General features: G+C 41.7%; 1 protein-coding gene and 3 pseudogenes across 1 annotated transcript; all 4 read left to right on the forward strand.

Annotated features, from left to right (window-relative positions):
• Positions 1–1529: 1529 nt before the first annotated feature.
• Positions 1530–2760, forward strand: LOC109475392 (annotated as a pseudogene).
• A 6196-nt stretch (positions 2761–8956) lies between these two features.
• On the forward strand, positions 8957–10446 carry LOC109475390 (annotated as a pseudogene).
• A 1318-nt stretch (positions 10447–11764) lies between these two features.
• LOC109475394 (zinc finger protein 436-like) lies at positions 11765–13896 on the forward strand. Its single transcript, XM_019776001.1, has 2 exons — positions 11765–11867; positions 12357–13896. Exon 2 carries the CDS (start codon positions 12376–12378, stop codon positions 12979–12981), a length of 606 nt encoding a protein of 201 aa, XP_019631560.1. The 5' UTR covers positions 11765–11867; positions 12357–12375; the 3' UTR covers positions 12982–13896.
• Positions 13897–14037: 141 nt separating this feature from the next.
• Positions 14038–18977, forward strand: LOC109475388 (annotated as a pseudogene).
• The last annotated feature ends 3160 nt before the right edge of the window (positions 18978–22137 follow it).

Consider the following 22137-nt stretch of genomic DNA (forward strand, 5'->3'; position numbering starts at 1 on the left):
AGATGCACTTGAGTGTTGTTTGTTAAATATTGTTTGTTTTCAAGTGTCCTGTAAGTAGCTAGCGCTGTAGGTTTTAGAGATTTGTAAGCACGTAATGTGTTGTGTTCTTTATTGATCTTTTCTCCAAGGATCTTGTCTAATTTATCTCTATTCAAATCAACGTATGTAATATGATAATGTAACGTATGATAAATTTAACAATAAATTGCAACACGTAATATGTTGTCGTTTTTATTGAGTACCAACTTTTTGTTAGTCTCCAACTCGGTCTCTTTTTCCTACGAACGATATTGTCTGACTCTTCTCTATGCAAATCAGCATGGTGCTTTCCTTTGTGTCGTAATCAAGAAAAATTGGTTACAGTTGGAACATGTTACTAATTAATGCACGAAAACGTTGTTTGTTTGTTTTACAGCAGTTCTGTAAGGTAGAGGTAGCTTAGAGTTAGAGATTTGTCAACTTTTTGCATCTCAGTTTCAACAATAAAGCGCGTCATGTTTTCATGGTTGGTCGTCTTGATTGAGGAATTTACTAACAGCTTTAAAGCTAGGAGTTTGATACATTTTCAAACTACTAAAATGGCCATTTATGGACCTTACATTGCATAAGATTTAACAGTTTGCCGACACGAAACAGCCCCCATTGTATGCAGACAATCGTCTCTTTGATCTCAGTTTCAACAATAAAATAAAACACAAAATATGCATGTTGTTGTCTTTATCGTTATTGTCTAACTGATTGTATCTTTATCTAATGACGTTGTCTGATTTCCCTTATGCAAATCGGCACATGTAACAAAATACTTTCCTTTGTTTCGTACTCAAGTAAAACCCACCGGACCGGTTTTATCCACCTACCCAGCCCCTATATAAACGCGTCCCTGACTGCTCTGTTTCTGTCAGTACTGACTCTGCAGCCGTGAGGATCTGTGCCGTCGTGAAAACATCGTGCAGTACTTTGGAGCGTCAGTGCATCTTGGTAATGCGGACTGTGATTTTGTTTTCCTATATTTTTCTATGTATGACCAAGGCCACGTTGCACTTTGTTGCAGGTATCAGTACATTGTAGATGAGCGAAGACCAATGTGTGTCTACAACTCGACTTACTTTTGATGATGATGAGTGTCCGTTTTAAGGGTAAAGATTTTAGTCAAGTACATGTACTACATCCGTCCAGTTAAAATTCTAAACCATGTACTTTTAGACTGTTAAGCTTATACAATGTTCCTGCAGGATTACGAGTTTGACCAACATGGCGACCGGAGCTAATTGTTACCTGAAACAAGAGGAGGGAGAGAATAGGCGTGAAGAGCAGGATTCTCCGCGTACCCACAAGTGCAGAGAGTGTGCCAAGGAGTTTCCTAAACGGAGCAAATTGAAGCGACACATGCTTACTCACACAGGTGAGAAACCTTATCGATGTGAGGAATGTAACAAAGGCTTCAGTCTGCTGAATAATATGAAGAGACACATGCGAATTCACACAGGTGAGAAACCGTACAGGTGTGAGGAATGCAGCAAGCAGTTCAGTCGACTGAGTTCTCTAATGGACCACATGCGGACACACACGGGAGAGAAACCATATCAATGTGGAGAATGTACTAGGTGCTTCAGTGCGCTGGCTCACCTAGATCGCATATGAGAATCCACACAGGTGAGAAACCCTACGGGTGTGAGGTGTGTGGCAGACAGTTCAGCGAGCTGAATCACCTCAAGGGACACATGCGGATTCACACTGGTGAGAAACCGTACAGATGTGAAGAGTGTGACAGACTTTTCAGTCTGCTGGGAAATCTGAAGAGGCATATGCGGATTCACACTGGAGAGAGACCATACAAATGCGGGGAGTGCGGTAGGCGGTTCAACCAGCTGAGTCATCTGGATGATCACATGAAAACTCACACCGGCGAGAAACCCTACAGGTGTGAGGAGTGCGGTAAGCAGTTCAGTCAGCTGTCTCATCTAAAGACACACATACGGACTCACACTGGTGAAAAACCCTACAGGTGTGACGAGTGCGGCAATCAGTTTAGTGAGCTGGGTAGTCTGAAAAAACACATGCGCATTCATACAGGTGACAGACCGTACAGATGTTAGGAATGTGGAAGGTGTTTTCTTGGGCTAGGTGATCTAAAGAGGCACATTCGAACTCACACTGGTGAGAAACCGTACATGTGTAAAGAGTGCAGCAAGCAATTCAGTGAGCTGGGTAAACTGAAGAGACACATGCGGACCCACACGGGCGAGAAACCGTACAGATGTGAAGAGTGCAGTAAGCAATTTAGCGAGCTGGGTCATCTGAAGGAGCACGTGCGGATTTACACATGTGAGAAACCGTACAAATTGTACAGTTAATACGACACGCCGATGATTTTGGAAATGGTCAGACGTTTCAGCCAGATTACCACTAGTATTATGTGGTATCATTTATGTCAGTAGCGAGATTTGTAGATCTCTTTTAGCAACGTGACCTCTTATTTACTGTTTTTTTTTTAGTAGTACACATGTCTCCATTGTTGAATTACCAATGCATGCTCCGTAGCCCGTTAATTAAAACTAGAAGTCGTGTGTAAAATGCGACTGTGGACTAGTGAATAATGATAGAGTTACACGGTAAGAGACCGTTCGCTTGACATCAAGGCACATGGTTCGTCTGTTATCTTAGCACTTATAGTCCACTTTCCAGATAATACTAATTTTCTTTGATTTGCTTTTATGTAACCGCAGTATGCTTGATTGTTAGAATGTAAAATTTAGAGTTAGTTAGAAGCATGTATGTTAGTTCTGGATACACTAGAGTGTTGTTTGTTAAATATTGTTTGTTTTTGAGTGTTCTGTAAGTAGCTGTAGGTGTTAGAGATTCGTCATCTTTCTGCATCTCAGTTTTGACAATAAATTAAAACACGTAATGTGCTGTCTTCTTTGTTGCCATTTTTCCTAAGGATGTTGTCTTATTTGTCCCTATGCAAATCTGCACATATTACAAAATTTTAACAATAAACTTAGTTAACTTGTTTTCTTGGCATTTGCATTTAACTAACCACAGTATACTAGATCCAAGATTCCAAAATTTGGAGTTTTGTTTGTCAAATGTTGTTTGTTGTGTCCTGTAAGTAGCTGTAGGTGTTAAAGATTTGTTAACTTCCTGCTTCTTTGCTTCGCCAATAAGTAAAAACACGTAATGTTGTGTCTACCTATCTTCTTTAATGATCTTTTTCCTAAGGATGTTGTCTAATTTGCCCCTATGAAAATCAGCGCATGTAACATGATAATTGTAACTTGTCTTTTTACTACAAATGATGCTGTCTGATTCCATATGCAAATCAGCACGGTGATTGTACTCGGTCTCTTTTTAAGTACGAATGATGTTGTCTGATTCTTCCCTATGCAAATCAGCACGGTGTTTTTCTTTGTTCCGTAATCAAGTAAAACCCAACGGACCGGTTTTATCCACCCACTCAGTCCCTATATAAACGCGTCCCTGACTGCTCTGTTTCTGTCAGTACTGACTCTGCAGCCGTGAGGATCTGTGCCGTCGTGAAAACATCGTGCAGTACTTTGGAGCGTCAGTGCATCTTGGTAAGTGCTATGAATTTGTTTTCCTGTATTATCTTACTAGTATTTAACTATGACTACTGCCATGTTGCACTTTTTTTTGTAGGCTAGATTGTAGATCTGCCTATGTGTACATTTTAGATCTACTTTCCATACCCCAGCGAGTTTGCTAAACTGGCCTAATCAGGATCACAATTTTTCAGGCTTTTTGCACAAACATTTATACGTTAATTTTCTTAATGGAAAATATCTAATGTGTAATTGTACATTATTCCTTTAGGTTTGACCAACATGGCGACAGCTAAATTCAGTCTGAGAATAGAGGACGGGGGGAGCAGACGTGGAAAGCAGGATTCTTCCAGTACACACAAGTGTGGCGAGTGTGGTAAGACGTTTCCTAGCACTGTATGAAAAACCACGTTTCCAAGAGTTTCCAGTCCCGCACACGCCCGTGAAATTCGCCGTGTCCTGGTCGCGTCCAAGGATTTCCGGGCTCCGCATGTACGGCCCCGGATATTTCCTTACACTCCCGGATTCGTGCTCGCCGTGCACGTGCACGGAAATTTACGCCCCGCACACTTGGCGTGTGTTGGGGAGCGGCTAACAATAAGGGGTAATTAGGTACTGCGTGTATTCATGTTTCAGGTGATAATTACTTGAACCAAAGTTGCCAGTACTTTAATCTAAGCAAATTAGATATAGAATGATCAAGGATTGTTAATACAACATTTGAACCTATGCGTCCTTGGCTTGATTTATCGTGATGTCGTCCATACGACAAAGCACATTTGAGCGTAGGGCGCCCCGACGCTGGGGTTATACATGTATAACCTACTCGGTCAAAATGACCTAAATCTACACTCCGGTCTAAATCTGAATTTTTATTTTGGAAATAATAGTTTATCCGTGAGGTTCATTACCATGATGTAATCAAACGCTTGACTAAAGGAGTTTGAACTAACGTGACCTGATCAGTTTGTTATGATTTTTAGGTACATGTATGGGTAATAATATGCAAGCTTTACATTGTAGTTCGGTCGATGTGTATTGCGATGTGTCTGACATGGTGTCCATGTATGTGAATAGCCTTTGTGTAAACAAAGGGAGAACTCACAGCGTCCCCACGCCTGGTAAAATACTGAAATCCAGCAAAACAAGTCAACCCTCATGACATTAATTGTGGATTTTGGATACATTTACAAAGAGTAAGGTTATGTTGGAGTTAAAATGCGGTTTTATTTCACTCAGTGAGCGACAAGTTGTGTAATTCTAGAACGAATAAAGCCATGTAATCATGACGAATTAGAATTATGAAGATCATTTGTCTGCCTTGAAATAAATACATTCACACAATCAGAAACATCCTATCATCCAAGTGCTCAGACTGCACAGGCGATTTAACTTAAAACCTATAATATAAAAACAAGATCGTTGTAGTATTGAACGCGATCACGTGATTATATGACTGACGACCAATCCTACCTCGCTCTCGCCGGGACCAGCCAATAAGAGACGCGATGCTTTGTTTTGGTGGGTCGTTTGAATCTTGCTTTGTCACAACGACGGTTTGCTTTTTCAAAACACGTTTGTCTCGGCTTGCAAAGATTACTAGTATGTTCCTGAACTAAAATGGCGTCAAACATTCCGTTCTGTTATATAATACTTCGTTTTCGCAACGGAAGAAATGACTCTACTACACGGGCCGACAATTTGCCGACAACACCGCAACGAACCAGGAAACCGACAGGAGGAAGGGTAAGCTAAAACAAGGATACTATTATATATACGGCACTATCGTTACATATATCTTAAACATGTTGTTTAAAAACCTTGGCTAAGTTGTGCCTACGGCAGAAATATTTATTTTGGCAAGAAGTGTACACTATTTTTTTACTGATTAATAACATAGTTTATTATTTCTACTTAGAAGTACATCGATATAGTTTGTATGTTGCTCAGAACATATGTATTTTTTTTCAGGCGCGGATTTGGGATACTTTGAGACGATTTGAAGAAACTTTATCGCCAGGCTGTCGGAGAGCTCAGAAAAGAAAGAAAGAAAAGCGACTGCAGTCACACAGAAGAGGGTGAGTCTATGCAAATGTATATCTTTGCATACGAAAGCCGACAAGGCTCTTGACAATTTGAATTGTTTTCATTACCGAGGGAAATGTTGTGTTTGTATTGTTCCCATGATTACAATGAAAAGAAACAAGTAGACGTTGATGCTTGATGAATGGAGCCTTTTCATCTGGACAAAATTGTTGCTGTCTGACGTTAAAAACATTCGTTAAAAAATGAAAAATGACTTCTCCTCGAAATGTGTCCATACAGACGTCCGCATCTTTGCCAGGCTTGTTTATAAAACGTCTAGTACATGTACACGTAACTTCAAAAATGAAAATTCAAAAATGCCTTCGACTTTCTTAACTTAGATTTTCGTTTTTCCATGTCCTGCAGGCCAGGCTGGAGGCAAACAGGCAGACTGCACACCCAGGCTCAGATCTAAAGGCGAGGGTGCTGTGTTAAAGCGCCCGGCAGGCTCCGACGACTCAGGCCGGCCCCGCTGCACTCCCGCCCGGGGTGCACCCCGCGCCCAGCACGCTGTTCCGGCCTGACTGCGATCACAACCGACACCAACACCACGCCATCCCGCAGACAGCCAGGGGGCAGTTTGTCCTTCCAGGATGAAAACGTTTCGCTATGTAGAGGCGACAAAGCAAACTTTACGAAACCGACAGCTTGTCTTTAACGACATTGTAAATTGAATACGTGTTCATGTAATTAATTTCTGAGCAAATGATCTTTTTTTGTAATGACGTGATATTGTTTTCTGCCAAGCCTCATTTAACTTCATGTTAGGTCTGCAATTATGTTTTTGCTACACGTACACGTATACGTATTTTGAAGAACTTTGTTTGAGGCCTTCTTTGTTTATTGAAAATTTAGTCTTTTGACTGTTTGTGTATGACGTAAGCGCCATTCACTTTCATGATCTGAGGGCTATTTTCCTCTTTTAACCTGATGATATGTCAGTATTAGTTACTTTTTGACATTTTTTGCTAAAATGGACTTCTATTTGGAGGTGACTGTGATGAGATGTGATGTTAGTTTACTTTTTAAAGAAATCTGTTAATTACTAGTAATTTCTGAGTTTACACCGGGTCCAACGATTTTAAAAGTCTAGTCCTTGGAAGGCTAGTTCGGGAAAAAGCTATTGTTTCTATGTTTCGGCTACACATTTTTGTAAAGTACCAGGTTACATTATTGTATAGTGTTAGCATAGTGCATAACGTGTATACACTATACATAGAGCGTTATTTTTGTCAGTCTGTAAATGGCGATCCTGTTTATACCAATAAAACGATGAATGAAGTATAAACATGTATTACTTTTTTTATGAATGAAATGTGTTCCTAAAACATCGAAATGTGTCCCGGGAGCGGGGGAAGCGATTTCTCGGGAGCCGGGCAGCGAAGCCCCGGGAGCGGGAAGGGGGGTCCCCGTAGTGGGTGCAGTGGGGTCCCGAGAACGGGAACAGCAGGGCCCCGGGAATGGGAGCAACGGGTCCCGGGAACGGGAGCAACCGGTCCCGAGAGCGGGCCGGGTTTTGGCCGGGGGGGGGGTGTAGTACCGGCATGTCCGACCCGTACACGGCGAATTTCCGCTGCCGTGTGGAGAATAATTAGGTGATAATTGCCGCTAAATTATGCATATTCCAGCAACGCACGGAGCGGTGCACGGCCATTTCCTGCCGTGTACGGGGATGTACAGGGATCGTGTCCGGGCATATAACGTCCAGTACACGACCTGCACACAAAAAGTGGTTCATTTCCGGGAGTGTACAGGACATGTACGGGACTGGACACGTTTCGTGTGCAGGTCGGAAACCCCCGGGTTCTACCGGAAACCTAAAATATCCGGGAAAGTGTGCGGCAATTTCTCACACGGAAACGAGGGATTTTATGCGGTGTAGCAGAAGTGATCTGATGCGACACATGCTTACTCACACAGGTGAGAAACCTTACCGATGTGAGGAATGTAACAAAGGCTTCAGCCTGCTGAGTAATCTGAAGAGACACATGCGGACTCACACAGGTGAGCAGCCGTACAGGTGTGAGGAATGTGGAAGGTGTTTTCTTGGGCTAGGTGATCTCAAGAGGCACATTCGAACTCACACTTTTGAGAAACCGTATAGGTGTAAAGAGTGCAGCAAGCAATTCAGTAGTCAACTACATGTAGTTTTATTTGTTTTAGTATCTGTAAATACACTAGATCTTTAGCGTTTGGTTATAGTTGGGGCATGCTACATATCAATGCATGTAATTTGTTTGTTTGTTTGACAGCAGTTCTGTAAGCTAGATGTAGCTTAGAGTGTAGCGTTTTATCAACTTTAGCATCTCAGTTTGGACAATAAAGCGCGTCATGTGTCTTATTTGTTTGTCATTATCGCTTTCATTTTCCATGCTCTACCCTTTTCCTAAGGACGTTGATTTCTCATACGCAAATCAGCAAACGTAACATGGTGCGTTCACATATATCTCGTAACTAGTCATTATCATCATTACGGCATCTCCTTCGCAAATATCTTTTTCCTCATTTTTCTCATTTTACCTCATTTTACTATAATTGCATTATTTGTAGCATAGACAATCGTTTAAACTGATATACCAGAAAAATTCAATATTCGACAGGGCGTCCGTAACAACAGAATCCTGGAGCCGGGTAATCAGGTTTGTCACCTTTAACCTTTACCCTCGATAGATTTAACCTATGATTATGCTGAACCGCCATTTTTGAGCCGTGTGTGGGGTGTCTTTCATTTCTCTCCAATCTGAAGCGATTTCCACCTTACTTCGGCTCTGTATCAACTCTGGGCAGTTTTGAAAGACAGGTAAGACCTTTGTTGACCACCTACACTCGCTGTGGCGGTACCAGGTACTTCAAATCGGTCGTGAATCGCGTGATACGAGCAATATAATGTCCTCGATATAGAACAAGGACATTATACAGTATATAATGCCCTTGATTAGAACAAGAACTAGTGGGTAAAATGCAACTGGAGTATTTAGATATTTGTCAACTTTCTCAATCTTAATTTCAACAATAAATTCAGGTAATATGTTGTTGTCTCTCAATCGCTATCATTAGTAGTGGCGTACATTATCCTGGAAGCATCAGTCATGTGAGATCATGTGAAATATGGCGGTCTCTTTTTACTAAGAATGATGTCTGATCAGTTTTCTAGTATGCAAATAAGCACGGTGCTTTCCTTTGTTGCGTAACAACTACGTAACCCACCGGACCGGTTTTATCCACCCACCCAGCCCCTATATAAACGCGTCCCTGACTGCTCTGTTTCTCTCAGTACTGACTCTGCAGCCGTGAGGATCTGTGTCGTCGTGAAAACATCGTGCAGTACTTTGCAGCGTCGGTGCATCTTGGTAAGTGCCGAATTTTCCAGTATTTTCTTTATCTGTAACTTCAATGCGGCATATATTTGTAGGCTAATTTATAAATCGGCGGACGAAGAACTTTTCATTCTTGGCTATTCATGCTAATCTGCCTGCTTGAATCATTATCATCTCCGATGATCGAAACCAGGTTTAACGCCACACAAACCCAACTATAAATTTCTATAAACCCAAATCGATACATGTTTAGGTGCATTTGTCAGTATGCAAGTTATACACCATATAAATTTCGTGAACCTCTGATATATATTTCAATGAATTTTTTTTCTTCATTCCTGCAGGATCAGTAGTTTAACATGGCTGCCAGAGCTGCATCTCATTTGGACGGAGAGAATGGACGTGGGGAGCAGGATTCTCCGCGTACCCACAAGTGTAGCGGGTGTGGCAAGGATTTTCGTTACCCGAGTCATCTGAAGCAGCACATGCGGACTCACACAGGTGAGAAACCTTACCGGTGTGATGACTGCGGCAAGCAGTGCAGCACGCTGAGTAATCTGAAGAAGCACATTAGGACTCACACTGGAGAGAAACCATACAGATGTGAGGAATGCAGCAAGCAGTTTGCACAGTTATCAACAATAGACACTTGTTGACTCACACAGGTGAGAAACCGTACAGGTGTGAGGAGTGTGGTAGACAGTTTCGTGATCTGGGAGATCTAAAGAGGCACATAAGGACTCACACAGGTGAGAAGCCGTACAAATGTGAGGAGTGCAGTCGGTCGTTTAGCAGACTGTCAGATGTAAAGAGACACATGCGGACTCACACTGGTGCGACACATTATAGATGTGAGGAATGCAGTAAGCAGTTCGGCAGGCTGGGTCATCTGAAGTAGCACATGCGGACTCACACTGGTGAGAAACCATACAGATGTAAAGAGTGCGGCAAGCAGTTCAGTACACTGACAGATCTAAAGAGGCACATGCGGACTCACACTGGCGAAAAACCGCACAAATGCGGGGAGTGCAGCAGGCAGTTCAGCGAGCTCGGTCATCTGAAGACTCATATGAGAACTCACACCGGCGAGAAACCCTACAGGTCTGAGAAGTGCAGTAGGCAGTTCAGTCAGCTGGGACATCTAAAGGAGCACATGCGGACTCACACTGGTGAAAAACCATACATTTGTGAAGAGTGTAGCAGACAGTTCAGTGACCTGGGGAATCTGAAGAGACACATGTGGACTCACACAGGTGAGAAACCGTACAGGTGTGAGGAGTGCAGCCGGTCGTTTAGTGCACTGTCAGATCTAAAGAGACACATGCGGACTCACACTGGTGAGAAACCGTACAGATGTGAGGAGTGCAGCAGGCAGTTCACCACAAGCAGCAGTTTAAAGAGACACGTCGTGCGAACTCACAGAGCGCAGAAACCGTACATGTGTTAAAAAGGCAACAAAAACTTTCGTAAGAGTGCCAACTTCCGCGAAAGACTGTGTGTCTTTGTAACGGTTACTGAGTGGCGATGTTTTAAATGTCCTGACTGTTTGATCTAGTAGTATACTCTCTACATGATTCCACTGTGAAGTTATAGCGCAATAGCGGTGATTTTATATAACGATTGATGGATGCTTCGTAGCCTGTTGATAGAGCTAGAAGTCGTGTGCAAAATGCAATACTGTAGTACTGTAGTTAGATAATAGTTACATGACAGGACACCGTTCATTTAACGTCAAAATGTCACTGTCCGTCTGTTATAAAACTTAGTCAACTACATGTAGTTCTCTTTGTTTTAGTATCTGTAAAATATACTAGATCTTTAGCGTTTGGTTACAGTTGGGGCATGTTATTTATTAATGCATGAAAATGTTGCTTGTTTGTTTGTTTGACAGCAGTTCTGTAAGCTAGAGGTAGCTTAGAGTTAGAGATTTGTCAACGTTTTGCTCCTCAGTTTCAACAATAAAGCGCGTTATGTGCCGTATTTATTTGTCATCCTCGCTGTCTATGCTGTACCTTTTTCCTAAGGACGTTCTCTGACTCCTATGCAAATCAGCGCGTGTAACATGATGCGTTCACCATCTTGACCAAGTTGTACTCTTTAAATTTCCTAACTATTAAGGGTGTTGTCCCCTATTCATATGTCCCCTAAATCATTTTATATTTTTTATTTGCTTGGACTATAGAGGGTGATTTTTTTTCTTTACTCATAGTGGTTTTTTTTTGTATAGTAGTATATTAATTTGAACACGTAAGCTTGCAACTTAGAGAAGACATTTATTCTGAAATGGATGTTGCTCAGTCTTCAAGCATTTATCGACTCTGAAATTTAATTCTTGGTCAGACGCGCCAGACAAAATCTCTCCAAAGTCGTCGTTCAACCACCTGACGTGTTTTGTATTGTGTGCAAAATAAGTTAGAGCTACAAGGCATTGATCGTATTCATGGTTGGCCGCCTTGATTGAGGAATTTACTAACAGCTTTAAAGCTATGTGTATGATATATTTTCAAACTACTATGTCAATGATGGCCATTTGACATAGTGTGTAAAAGTTTGCCGACACGAAACAGCCTCCATTGTATATGCAGACAATCGTCCCTTTGATCTCAGTTTTAACAATAAGATAAAACACATAATATGCATGTTGTTTTCTTTATCGTTATTGTCTAACTGATTGTATCTTTATGTAATGATGTTGTCTGGTTTGCCTTATGCAAATCTGTACATGAATATACTTTCCTTTGTTTCGTAATCAAGTAAAACCTACCGGACCGGTTTTATCCACCCACTCAGTCCCTATATAAACGCGCTCCTGACTGCTCTGTTTCTGTCAGTACTGACTCTGCAGCCGTGAGGATCTGTGTCGTCGTGAAAACATCGTGAAGTACTTTCAAGAGCGTACTAGGTAAGTGTTGACTATGATTATGTTTTCCTTTACTACGTTTATTTGCCTTATGGCATTTTGTTCGTTGTAGATTAAAACTGGCCGCGGAATACTATTTGTATCTACATTCAAACTTACTTGTCAATACTTTCTGCTAAAAGACCTTGTGGTGTGGCTAAGACCAAGGACATTATACACAGATAATGTCCTTGCTAAGAACTTGACGCGTCTGCATGAAACCAGATTCGGATTTTGTTAAATGCTTCTAAATCTGCATGCAGAGAACTTCATTTACGTCGTCCCCATTTTGACTTACTTGTTACAATGTAACCTGTGCTAGCCCTGCTCTTATCCTGTCGTTCAAAAACTATGCCATTATGTAAATCAATCGTAACTTGTGTTGATTAACAGTTGCAAGAACATTTACACATTTTTAGTATACACGTTATACAGTATACGCGATTGTCAATTCCATTCATCTGACATATTGAATTTTACATATTCCCGTAGGATCAGGAGTTTGACCAACATGGCGGCCAGAGCTGAATGTCATCAGAAACAAGTCGAGGGAGAGAATGGGCGCAGAGAGAAGGATTCTCCGCGTACCCACAAGTGCGGTGAGTGTGGGAAGAAGTTTCGCTTCCTGAGTCATCTGAAGAGACACGTGCGGACTCACACAGGAGAGAAACCGCACAGATGCAAGGAGTGCAGCAAGCAGTTTAGTCGACTGAGTGCTCTAAAGAGGCAAATTCGAACTCACGCTGGTGAGAAACCCTACAGATGTGAAGTATGTATCAGGCAGTTCGGTGGCCTGGCTGATTTAAAGAGACAAATGCGGACTCACACAGGGGAGAAACTGTACAAGTGTGAGGAGTGCAGCCTGTCGTTTAGTGCACTGTCAGATCTTAAGAGACATGTGCGGACTCACACAGGTGAGAAACCGTACAGGTGCGAAGAGTGCAGGAGACAGTTCAGCGACTCGCGTAATCTGAAGAGACACATGCGGACCCACACAGGTGAGAAACCGTACAAGTGTGAGGTGTGCAACATGCAGTTCAGCAGACTGGATAATATAAAGAAGCACGCGAGAAGTCACATTGGTGAGAAACCGTACAGATGTGAGGAGTGCAGCTAGCAGTTTAGTCAGTTTAACAATCTAAAAAAAAAAACACATGTTCACTCACACAGGTGAAAAAACCGTACAGGTGTGAAGAGTGCAGCAAGCAGTTTATTCGACTGTCAAATTCAAAGGCACATATGTCGACTCACACAACAAAAGTCGCACATGTCTGAAAAATGCAACAAAAGCTTTCGGCATTCAAGTGAGTTCACGATTACACCGGCGAAAATTTGGTTTAAAAGCCTGTGTAACGATTGCATTATGTAGCAATTATGGGGCGCCTGTGGCAAGGTCTGTACTTGATGAATGGACTGGGTCGTTCCCTGTGTCATTCTTTTATTCTCTACCGATGAGAAATCTTACTTACTGTTTTTACTGAGTGTTTTTTTTTTTCAGTTTCTTACTCTCTACTTGACTTCAGTGTAATACTAAGAATAACGTAATTTTTACCCACTATTGTTGTATGCTCTGTAGACCGTTGCTTAGAATGTTATATTTAGAATTAGTTAGCAGCATACGTGTTAGTTCCACATGCATTTAAATGTTGGTAGATATGGTTTGTTTCAAATTGTTCTGTAAAATACATATGTAGCTGTTAGAGGTTTGTCAACTTTCTGCATATCAGTTTCACCAATAAATCAAAACACGTAATGTGTTGTCTTCTTTCTTGAACTTTTTCCTAAAGATGTTGTCTAATTTGCCCCTATGAAAATCAGCGCATACAACATGATAATTTCAACAACAAATTCCAACACGTAATACTAGTATGTTGTTGTTTTTATTGATCACCAACTTTATTGTTAGTCTCCAACTTGTTGTCTTTTTACTACAAATGATGCTGTCTGATTCCATATGCAAATCAGCATGGTGATTGTACTCGGTCTCTTTTTTAAGTACGAATGATGTTGTCTGATTCTTCCCTATGCAAATCAGCACGGTGCTTTTCTTTGTTTCTTGGACAAGTAAAATCCACCGGACCGGTTTTATCCACCCACTCAGTCCCTGTATAAACGCGTCCCTGACTGCTCTGCTTCTGTCAGTACTGACTCTGCAGCCGTGAGGATCTGTGTCGGCGTGAAAACATCTTACAGTACTTTGGAGCGTCCGTGCACCTTGGTAAGTGTCACATATGCTACGGTTCCATGTGTAGTAATGTTGTAGTTACGTTTAATAGGCATGCGAACATTTCGACTCACTAATAATTCTTAGCTATTTATGCTAAATTGAACTTTTGAAGCATTAGCTTGCCGAACCATGCATCTGAAGTTTATGCATTAGTATGAAACAGATTTGGGAGATTTTGTTTTAAGTGGTACATGGTGGTGTAGGTTTTCATGTTACCCGTGCAAACTCTGGTTGTATTTGGAGAGTGTCCCTCCAATATATTTTCTCCGTGCAAAACTTGGGTCCCTTTGGTGCTCATTTGTTCTCAAATAAGATCGGATATCTTACAATTTACTGAATTTTACATTTTTCCTGTAGGTTAGATCAACATGGCGACAGCTGGATTCCGTTTGAAAAAAGACGACGGAGAGAGCAGACATGGAAAACAGGTATCTTCCAGTACCCACAAATGCAGCGAGTTTCCTAAACGGAGTGATATGAGGAGACACGTGAGGACTCACACAGGCGAGAAACCGTACCAATGTGGGGAATGTAACAAAAGCTTCAGTATGCTAGGTAATCTGAATAAACACATGCGGACGCACACAGGTGAGAAACCCCATAAGTGTGAAGAGTGCAGCCGACAGTTTAGCAGGCTGTGTCATCTGAAGGAGCACATGAGAACTCACACTGGTGAGAAACCGTACAGATGTGAGGAGTGCAGCAAGCAGTTCAGTGACCTGAGTAATCTGAAGAGACATATGCGGACTCATACGGGTGAGAGACCGTATCAATGTGAGGAATGCAGCAGGCAGTTCAATGAGCTGGGTAGTCTGAAGAAGCACATAAGAACTCACACTGGTGAGAAACCTTACAGATGTGAGGAGTGCAGCAAGCAGTTCAGTGACCTGGGTGACCTAAGGAAGCACATTCGAACTCACACAGGGGAGAAACCGTTCCGGTGCGAGGAGTGCAGTAAGCAGTTTAGTCAGCTGGCAAATCTAAAGAGACACATGCGGACTCACACTGGTGAGAAACCGTACAGGTGTGAGGAATGTGGCTGGTGTTTTCTTGAGCTAGGTGATCTATAGAGGCACGTTCGAACTCATACTGGTGAGAAACCGTACCAATGTGGGGAATGTAACAAAAGCTTCAGTGTGCTAGGTGATATGAAGAGACACTTGCAGATTCATACAGGCGAGAAACCGTATCGGTGTGAGGAGTGCAGCAAACAATTTAGTGAGCTGAGTAGTCTGAAAAAACACGTGCGGATTCATACAGGTGAGAAACCGTACAAGTGTGAGGAATGTGGAAAGTGTTTTCGTGGACTAGGTGATCTAAAGAGGCACATTCGAACTCACACCGGTGAGAAACCGTACAATTGTGAAGAGTGTAGCAAACAGTTCAGTGACCTGGGGAATCTGAAGAGACACATGCAGACTCACACAGGTGAGAAACCGTACAGGTGTGAGGAGTGCAGTCGGTCGTTTAGTACATTGTCAGATGTAAAGAGACACGTGCGGACCCACGCGGGTGAGAAACCGGAAAGATGTGAGGAGTGCAGCAGGCGGTTCACCACAAGCAGCAGTTTAAAGAGACACGTCGTGCGAACTCACAGAGCGCAGAAACCGTACATGTGTTAAAATGCAACAAAATCTTTCGTAAGAGTGACAACTGAAAACACCCCCACGAAAGAGTGATTAGAGTTAGAAGTGGTGTGCAATATGTAATACTGTAGTGTTTAGACAATAGTTACGTGGCATGACACCTTTGGTTTGTGCTATAGAACTTAGTCAACTATAAGTAGTTTTCGTTGTTTTAGTACCTGTAAATACACTAGATCTTTAGCGTTTGGTTACAGTTGCAGCATGTTAGTTAGTATTGCATGAAAATGTAATTTGTTTGTTTTACTGCAATTCTGTAAGGTAGATGTAGCTTAGAGTAAGAGATTTGCCAACTTTTTACATCCCAGTTTCAACAATAAAGCGCGTTATGTGCCGCATTGATTGGTCATCTTCGCTGTCGCTTTTCTATGCTCTACCTTTATTCCTAAGGACGTTGCTTTCTCATATGCAAATCAGCACACGTAACATGGTGCGTTCGCCATCTTGACCAAGTTGTCCTCTTTTCCTAATTAATAAGAATGTTGCCTTCTATTCGACTCATTTTAGATTTTTGATTTGTTGGGACTATAGAGGGTGAAAATTAGTGTTTTTTTAAGCTTTAAAGCTAGGTGTTTGATACATTTTCAAACTACTATGTCTATGATGGCCATTTCTGGACCTTTCATTGAATAGACAATGTAACCTTTGTCTGCCGACACAACATCCCCCATTGTGGCAATCGTTCCTTTGATCTCAGTTTCAACAATAAAATAAAACACATATTGTCTTTATCGTTATCGTCGAACTGATTGTATCTTACGTCCTATGGATTGTACCTTTATCTAATGAGGTTGTCTGATTTCCCTTATGCAAATCGGCACATGTAAAAAAGACCTTAGTTTCCTAATCAGGCAAAACCCACCGGACCGGTTTTATCCACCCACCCAGTCCCTATATAAACGCGCTCCTAACTGCTCTGTTTCTGTCAGTACTGACTCTGCAGCCGTGAGGATCTGTGCCGTCGTGAAAACATCGTGCAGTACTTTGGAGCGTCAGTGCATCTTGGTAAGTGCCGACCATGATTTCGTTTTCCTGTATCTAATTGTGTCCACTGTTAAGTCTCTCACATGTTGACTTACCTTTGTTACAACGTTTCCTGTGGTAGCCCTACTGTTATCATGTTCTTCATGCAAGCCAGTCACAACGACCAAAACGGTGGTGTGTATTTGTATGATATCCCGTGTTGTGATCAGATCGGATACATATAATGACATCTTTATATGAATTTTTTTTAGTCCGCACTATCAGAGTCTAAATTCCATTTAATATATGACATGTTATACTTGTTCATGCAGGGTTACGACAGGGTTACCAACATGGCAACCAGAGCTGAATCTCACCTGAAACAAGAGAAGGGAGAGCAGGATTCTCCGCGTACCCACAAGTGCGGCGAGTGTGGTAAGAAGTTTCGCTACCTGAGTGAGTTTAAGCGACACATGCTGACTCATACAGGTGAGAAATCTTACCGATGTGAGGAATGTAACAAAAGCTTCAGTCGTCATAGTAATCTGAAGGCTCACATTCGGACTTACACAGGTGAGAAACCGTATCAATGTGAGGAATGTAGCAGGTCCTTTAGTACGCTGGTTCAGCTGAGGAGGCATATCAGGACCCACACCGGTGAGAAACCCTACACGTGTGAAGAGTGCAGCATGCAGTTCAGCGATCTGGGTAGTCTGAAGAGGCACACGCGGACCCACACGGGCGAGAAGCCGTACAGATGTGAAGAGTGTGGCAGACAGTTCAGTGAGCTGACTAACCTGATGAGACACATGCGGACTCACACTGGTGAGAAACCGTACAGGTGTGAAGAGTGCGGCAAGCAGTTTAGTCAGCTGTCAAATCTAAGGACACACATGAGGAGTCACACAGGTGAGAAACCGTACACCTGTGAGGTGTGCAGCAGACAGTTCCACGGCGGTCTGTCACTACGGCATTCTTTCCCATTGCTATGCCCGTTCTAAAAGGTATCGGGTTACAACACGCTATTTTGGCCTGTTTTGGACTACCCGTAAAATATTTGAAAATACACAAATAATATTTAGGGGTAAATTTCATCAAATTAAAATGAAATTATCGTCTTAACATCCTTTAAATGTTAGCTTTTTATTTTAAATCAATGATTTTTTAAAATTTCGCTCAGAAAGACGATTATTTTCGGGTTTCCGAGCACAAGTCATGTCACGTTTTTAGGCAAACATCGTTCAAACCTGGCTACGTATATTACCCCAGATCCCCGATTTTTATATTTTTCGCAGACTAGGAATAAGATAAAAAATCGTGTTTTAGGGATTTTTTAATTTCTGATTTTAAGTCTAGTTTTTGTCGACATATTGGTGAAAAAATGGCATTTTTTGACATTTTTCTCACTAAATTACCCATAATTCAAAATTGAGGCCATTTTTCAAAAATCCCTAAAACACGATTTTCGGGACAGCCGTTACAGTCATTTTGAGCCGTAAATGGGGTATATTTGACTCTCCATGTTTCCAGGTTTGAACGAGTTTTGGAGACATGTCATATCGCCAGAAAGTGTGCATTGTGTTATTCATACTGGTGTAAAGAATCATTACAGTATTCGAGGTCACTCAAGGATACGACAGTAGCTTTGCTACATGTTACATGTCCACCAAAAATAATAGCGGACATGTACTGTCCAGAAAACTGTTTGTATCTATAGAAAAGTGTTGTTTTTTATCTGTTGCAATGCACGGAGGCAGAAAGGCTTGTTTTGCCGCTTTATAGTAAATGACCGCAGGTGACCCCGAAATAGAACGCGGGTTCGATTCGAATTGCCCAGATCGAACACGATCGAACACAGTTCGGGTTCTATGACATGTGGGAACTTTGCAGCCCAGATTTTACCACCGTGTTCAGTGATTTGGGCAATCTGAAGAAACATATGCCCACTCACACTGGTGAGAAACCATACAGATTTGAAGAGTGCAGCAATCACTTCACTACACTGTCAAATCTAAAGACACATATGCGGACTCACACTGGTGACAAACCGTACAAATGTGAGGAGTGTAGCAGGCAGTTTACTCAGTTGTCTACTCTAAAGACACATATGCGGACTCACACTGGTGAGAAACCGTACTCTTGCGAAAAATGCAACGAGAGCTTTCGATAATCACGTGATCTCACAACCCACATGAAAACTCACACCGATGAAAGCCTGTCGAAATCTGTGTACATACCACATCATGTGGCATCATATGTGTCGGCAGCAAGGTTTGAAGGTATTATACTACTTAATTAGTAAGGTAACATTTGCAAAGCAAATGCATAATGTTAGCAACTCACACATGTGAGAAATGTAGAAAATTTTTGGGCAGTTAGTCCACATCAACCTCACACCAGCGAAGACTTTCCGTTGTCCATGTAAGGATTACTATCACTCTTGGGCCCTTGTCGTCTATCAGTAACTTATCACTATATTGTGGTATCATTTTAGTCGTAAGAGAGGGTTGTAGATCTCTTTTAGCAATGTGATAGTGTAGTCTTTACATGACGAAACTGTGAAATTGTGAATGCATACTCCTTAGCCCGTTAATTAGAACTAGAAGACGTGGATTGTTTAGACAATAGCGACAGAGTTACACGGTAAGAGACCGTTCGTTTGGCGTCAAGGCAAATGGTCCGTCTGTTATAGCACTTATGATAGTCCACTTTCCAGACCAGATAAAACTAATTTTCTTTGAATTGCTTTTAAGTAACCGCAGTATACTTGATTCTTATAATGTAAAATTTAGAGTGAGTTAGCAGCATGTATGTTAGCTCTAGATGCACTAGAGTGATGTTTGTTTAATATTGTTTGTTTTTATAAGTGTTCTGTAACTGGCCGTAGTTGTTAGAGATTTGTTAACTTTCTGCTTCTTTGCTTCGCCAATAAATAAAAATACTAATGTTGTGTCTACCTATCTTCTTTAATGATATTTTTCCTAAGGATGTTGTCTAATTTCCCCCTATGCAAATCAGCGTATGTAACATGATAATTTCAACAATAAATTCAGACACGTAATACTAGTATGTTGTTGTTTTGTTGATCACTAACTTTATGGTTAGTCTCCAAGTTGGTCCCTTTTTTTCTACGAATGATGTTGTCTGACTCTTCCCTCTCCAAATCATTATGGTGATTTACTTTGTTTCGTAATCAAGTAAAACTCAAAGCACGTAATGTAGTCAATAGTTCGTCAGAAGGATGACGGCTGAGACTATCAATTTTACCGGTTTCGACTTTTTATTCCAAAGTCTTCATCAGAAATGACAAGAGTTGTACCGCACTGCCTTTTATACTCTTCTATCACAGTAAGGTCAGGGCGCCCTGCCTGTTACTTAGCTCAGGGCAGGGCGCTCTAGGAGCTAACCAATCAGCTTACAGTATCTCGTTTTGCACTGACTAGAGTTAGCCAATCAGCGGCTAGAAAGGTGATGACTCAGCGGTTACGCTGTTCAAATAGGTCAGGGCACTCTGAGCGATTTCCTTTGTTCTCCTGACCAATCCTGGCCCGTTTCGATGGTGATTGTCCTTATGGGCCAATCAGGTGCTAGATGCCCTTGCGCCTGCAATACTTGTTCTAACAATGTAGGTGGCGCTTCGTTCTATGACATCATCATTATGTTGATTTTATAACATTTGGACAAGGGAGTCCCCGTGAAACTGTTAATTATTGCTTAACAAAATATTTACCATTGAGACTGGCTCCACGGAAGCCGCGCGTGGAACCCCGGTAACCTGATACCCCTCCGTAGAATTGGAAACTTTACCCTAGAAATTGACCGCCGTGTCAATTTGTGTAGATTTTGGAAATGATTCAGGGGGGAATATAAACATTACACAGATACAGATAGTTCCCAAGGCCAAAAAACTGTTTGTCGAACTTACACCAGATGGTGTTAGGTGAACTATTGTCAAGTTTGATAATTCCCTTTCGAAATGAGCTTCTGAAACTATCAGCGACTCCGCCCGAATTGCGCTTTGCTTTTTTGTTTCTAGTCCTATTACTACTAAAATGCTAAAACCTGCTAAATTGAAATGGACACAAATCACGTCACTTTTGTTGCCGTGTGCCAGAAATTCAGGATAGTTAAATTTCTTCAAACAATTGCCTTGAATGTTCCAAGATGAAAAAAATGAGAGCCGACTTTTTGGCCATATCCAATATCAAGATGGTAGAAGAAAGTTAAAAGTTACATGGAGCCAGGCCCAGTCGTAAGGCCAATAAAGCAAAAAATTGACAAAAGAAAAAGAGAAAAAAAAGGATAATGTATCGTGCGTATTTCTTAATAAATCGTATAAATCTCACAAGGCTTTGGTCAAATATCAACAATCCCCTGAGCTCTCCCTTGAAGCAAAGAAAATTGTTTTTACCTCGGTAGTGTGTAACACCCTATATAGGTACGATTTGGGGGTATTTCTTTCTCGTGCAACGCATCACACCACAGGTAAGTGCAACGAATGCTGACGTAACTGTTACACTGCAGGGCAAAAAAAGAGGGGTCTTTGATGTATCTAACACATGAAATTATTGAAAAAGATAGTGCCAGGAATGCCAGCAGGACTATATACCAGACATCTGGGCTATATACCTTTAAGTAATATTTGGTCATTTTGTGATAAATATTATGTGTGCACATGTTTGAAACATGAATATTCTGAATACTACGGTCATTTCTCATGTCAATCCTGCTCACTCGAACGTGCACAGGAGGTGAACACGTTATTGCTTCTGTGGGGGACACAAATCCCGTGCTGTAATGACAGTAAAAATGCTTTCTGTTGTCCTTTTAACCGTCGTTTTTCACCATTTTCAATTTCAGTGCCGGGGGAGGGTCAGGGAAATAATTTTAAAGCCAGGGGTAGGGTCAGGGAAAATTTTCTGGACCAAGGGGGAGGGTCAGGAAATTTGTTATTATTTTTTTGATGGGCCCTCTTACGCACCACCCCTCCCCCCGATAAATATCGTACAGTCCCTTAAAATGAAGCGTACAAATTTGGAAAATACAAGCGGACAATGTACGGCTATGAGAGGAGTTGACGGGACTCTGACGAGACAAAGCCAAACAAGGTAAAAACTATAAATAAAAGTATTAAATATTTGACGGATACAGATGGTGGTCTCACGGTGGGAGACGGAACCGAGCGACGGGAAGAAACGGATAAGTAATGTTTGAAATTTCCTCCTCGTTCAGGTCATGTTTTTCGGTCTGTCACTATGGTGACGAGGAACAACACAGGACACTGACAGAACTTATAAGTGATGTTTTTTTTAAATATTAATGTCATTGCGTACTGCTGACAATAGGCGGCCTTGCTCCGGGATGATGAGAGCGTGTTTTCAGGCGAGAAACACAGGTGTGACGAGAATATCTCGATATTGATTACTGTAATTCCTGATTT

This window comes from Branchiostoma belcheri, unplaced genomic scaffold, assembly GCF_001625305.1.
Source record: "Branchiostoma belcheri isolate BF01 breed outbred unplaced genomic scaffold, Haploidv18h27 scaffold337, whole genome shotgun sequence".
Lineage (NCBI taxonomy): Eukaryota > Metazoa > Chordata > Leptocardii > Amphioxiformes > Branchiostomatidae > Branchiostoma > Branchiostoma belcheri.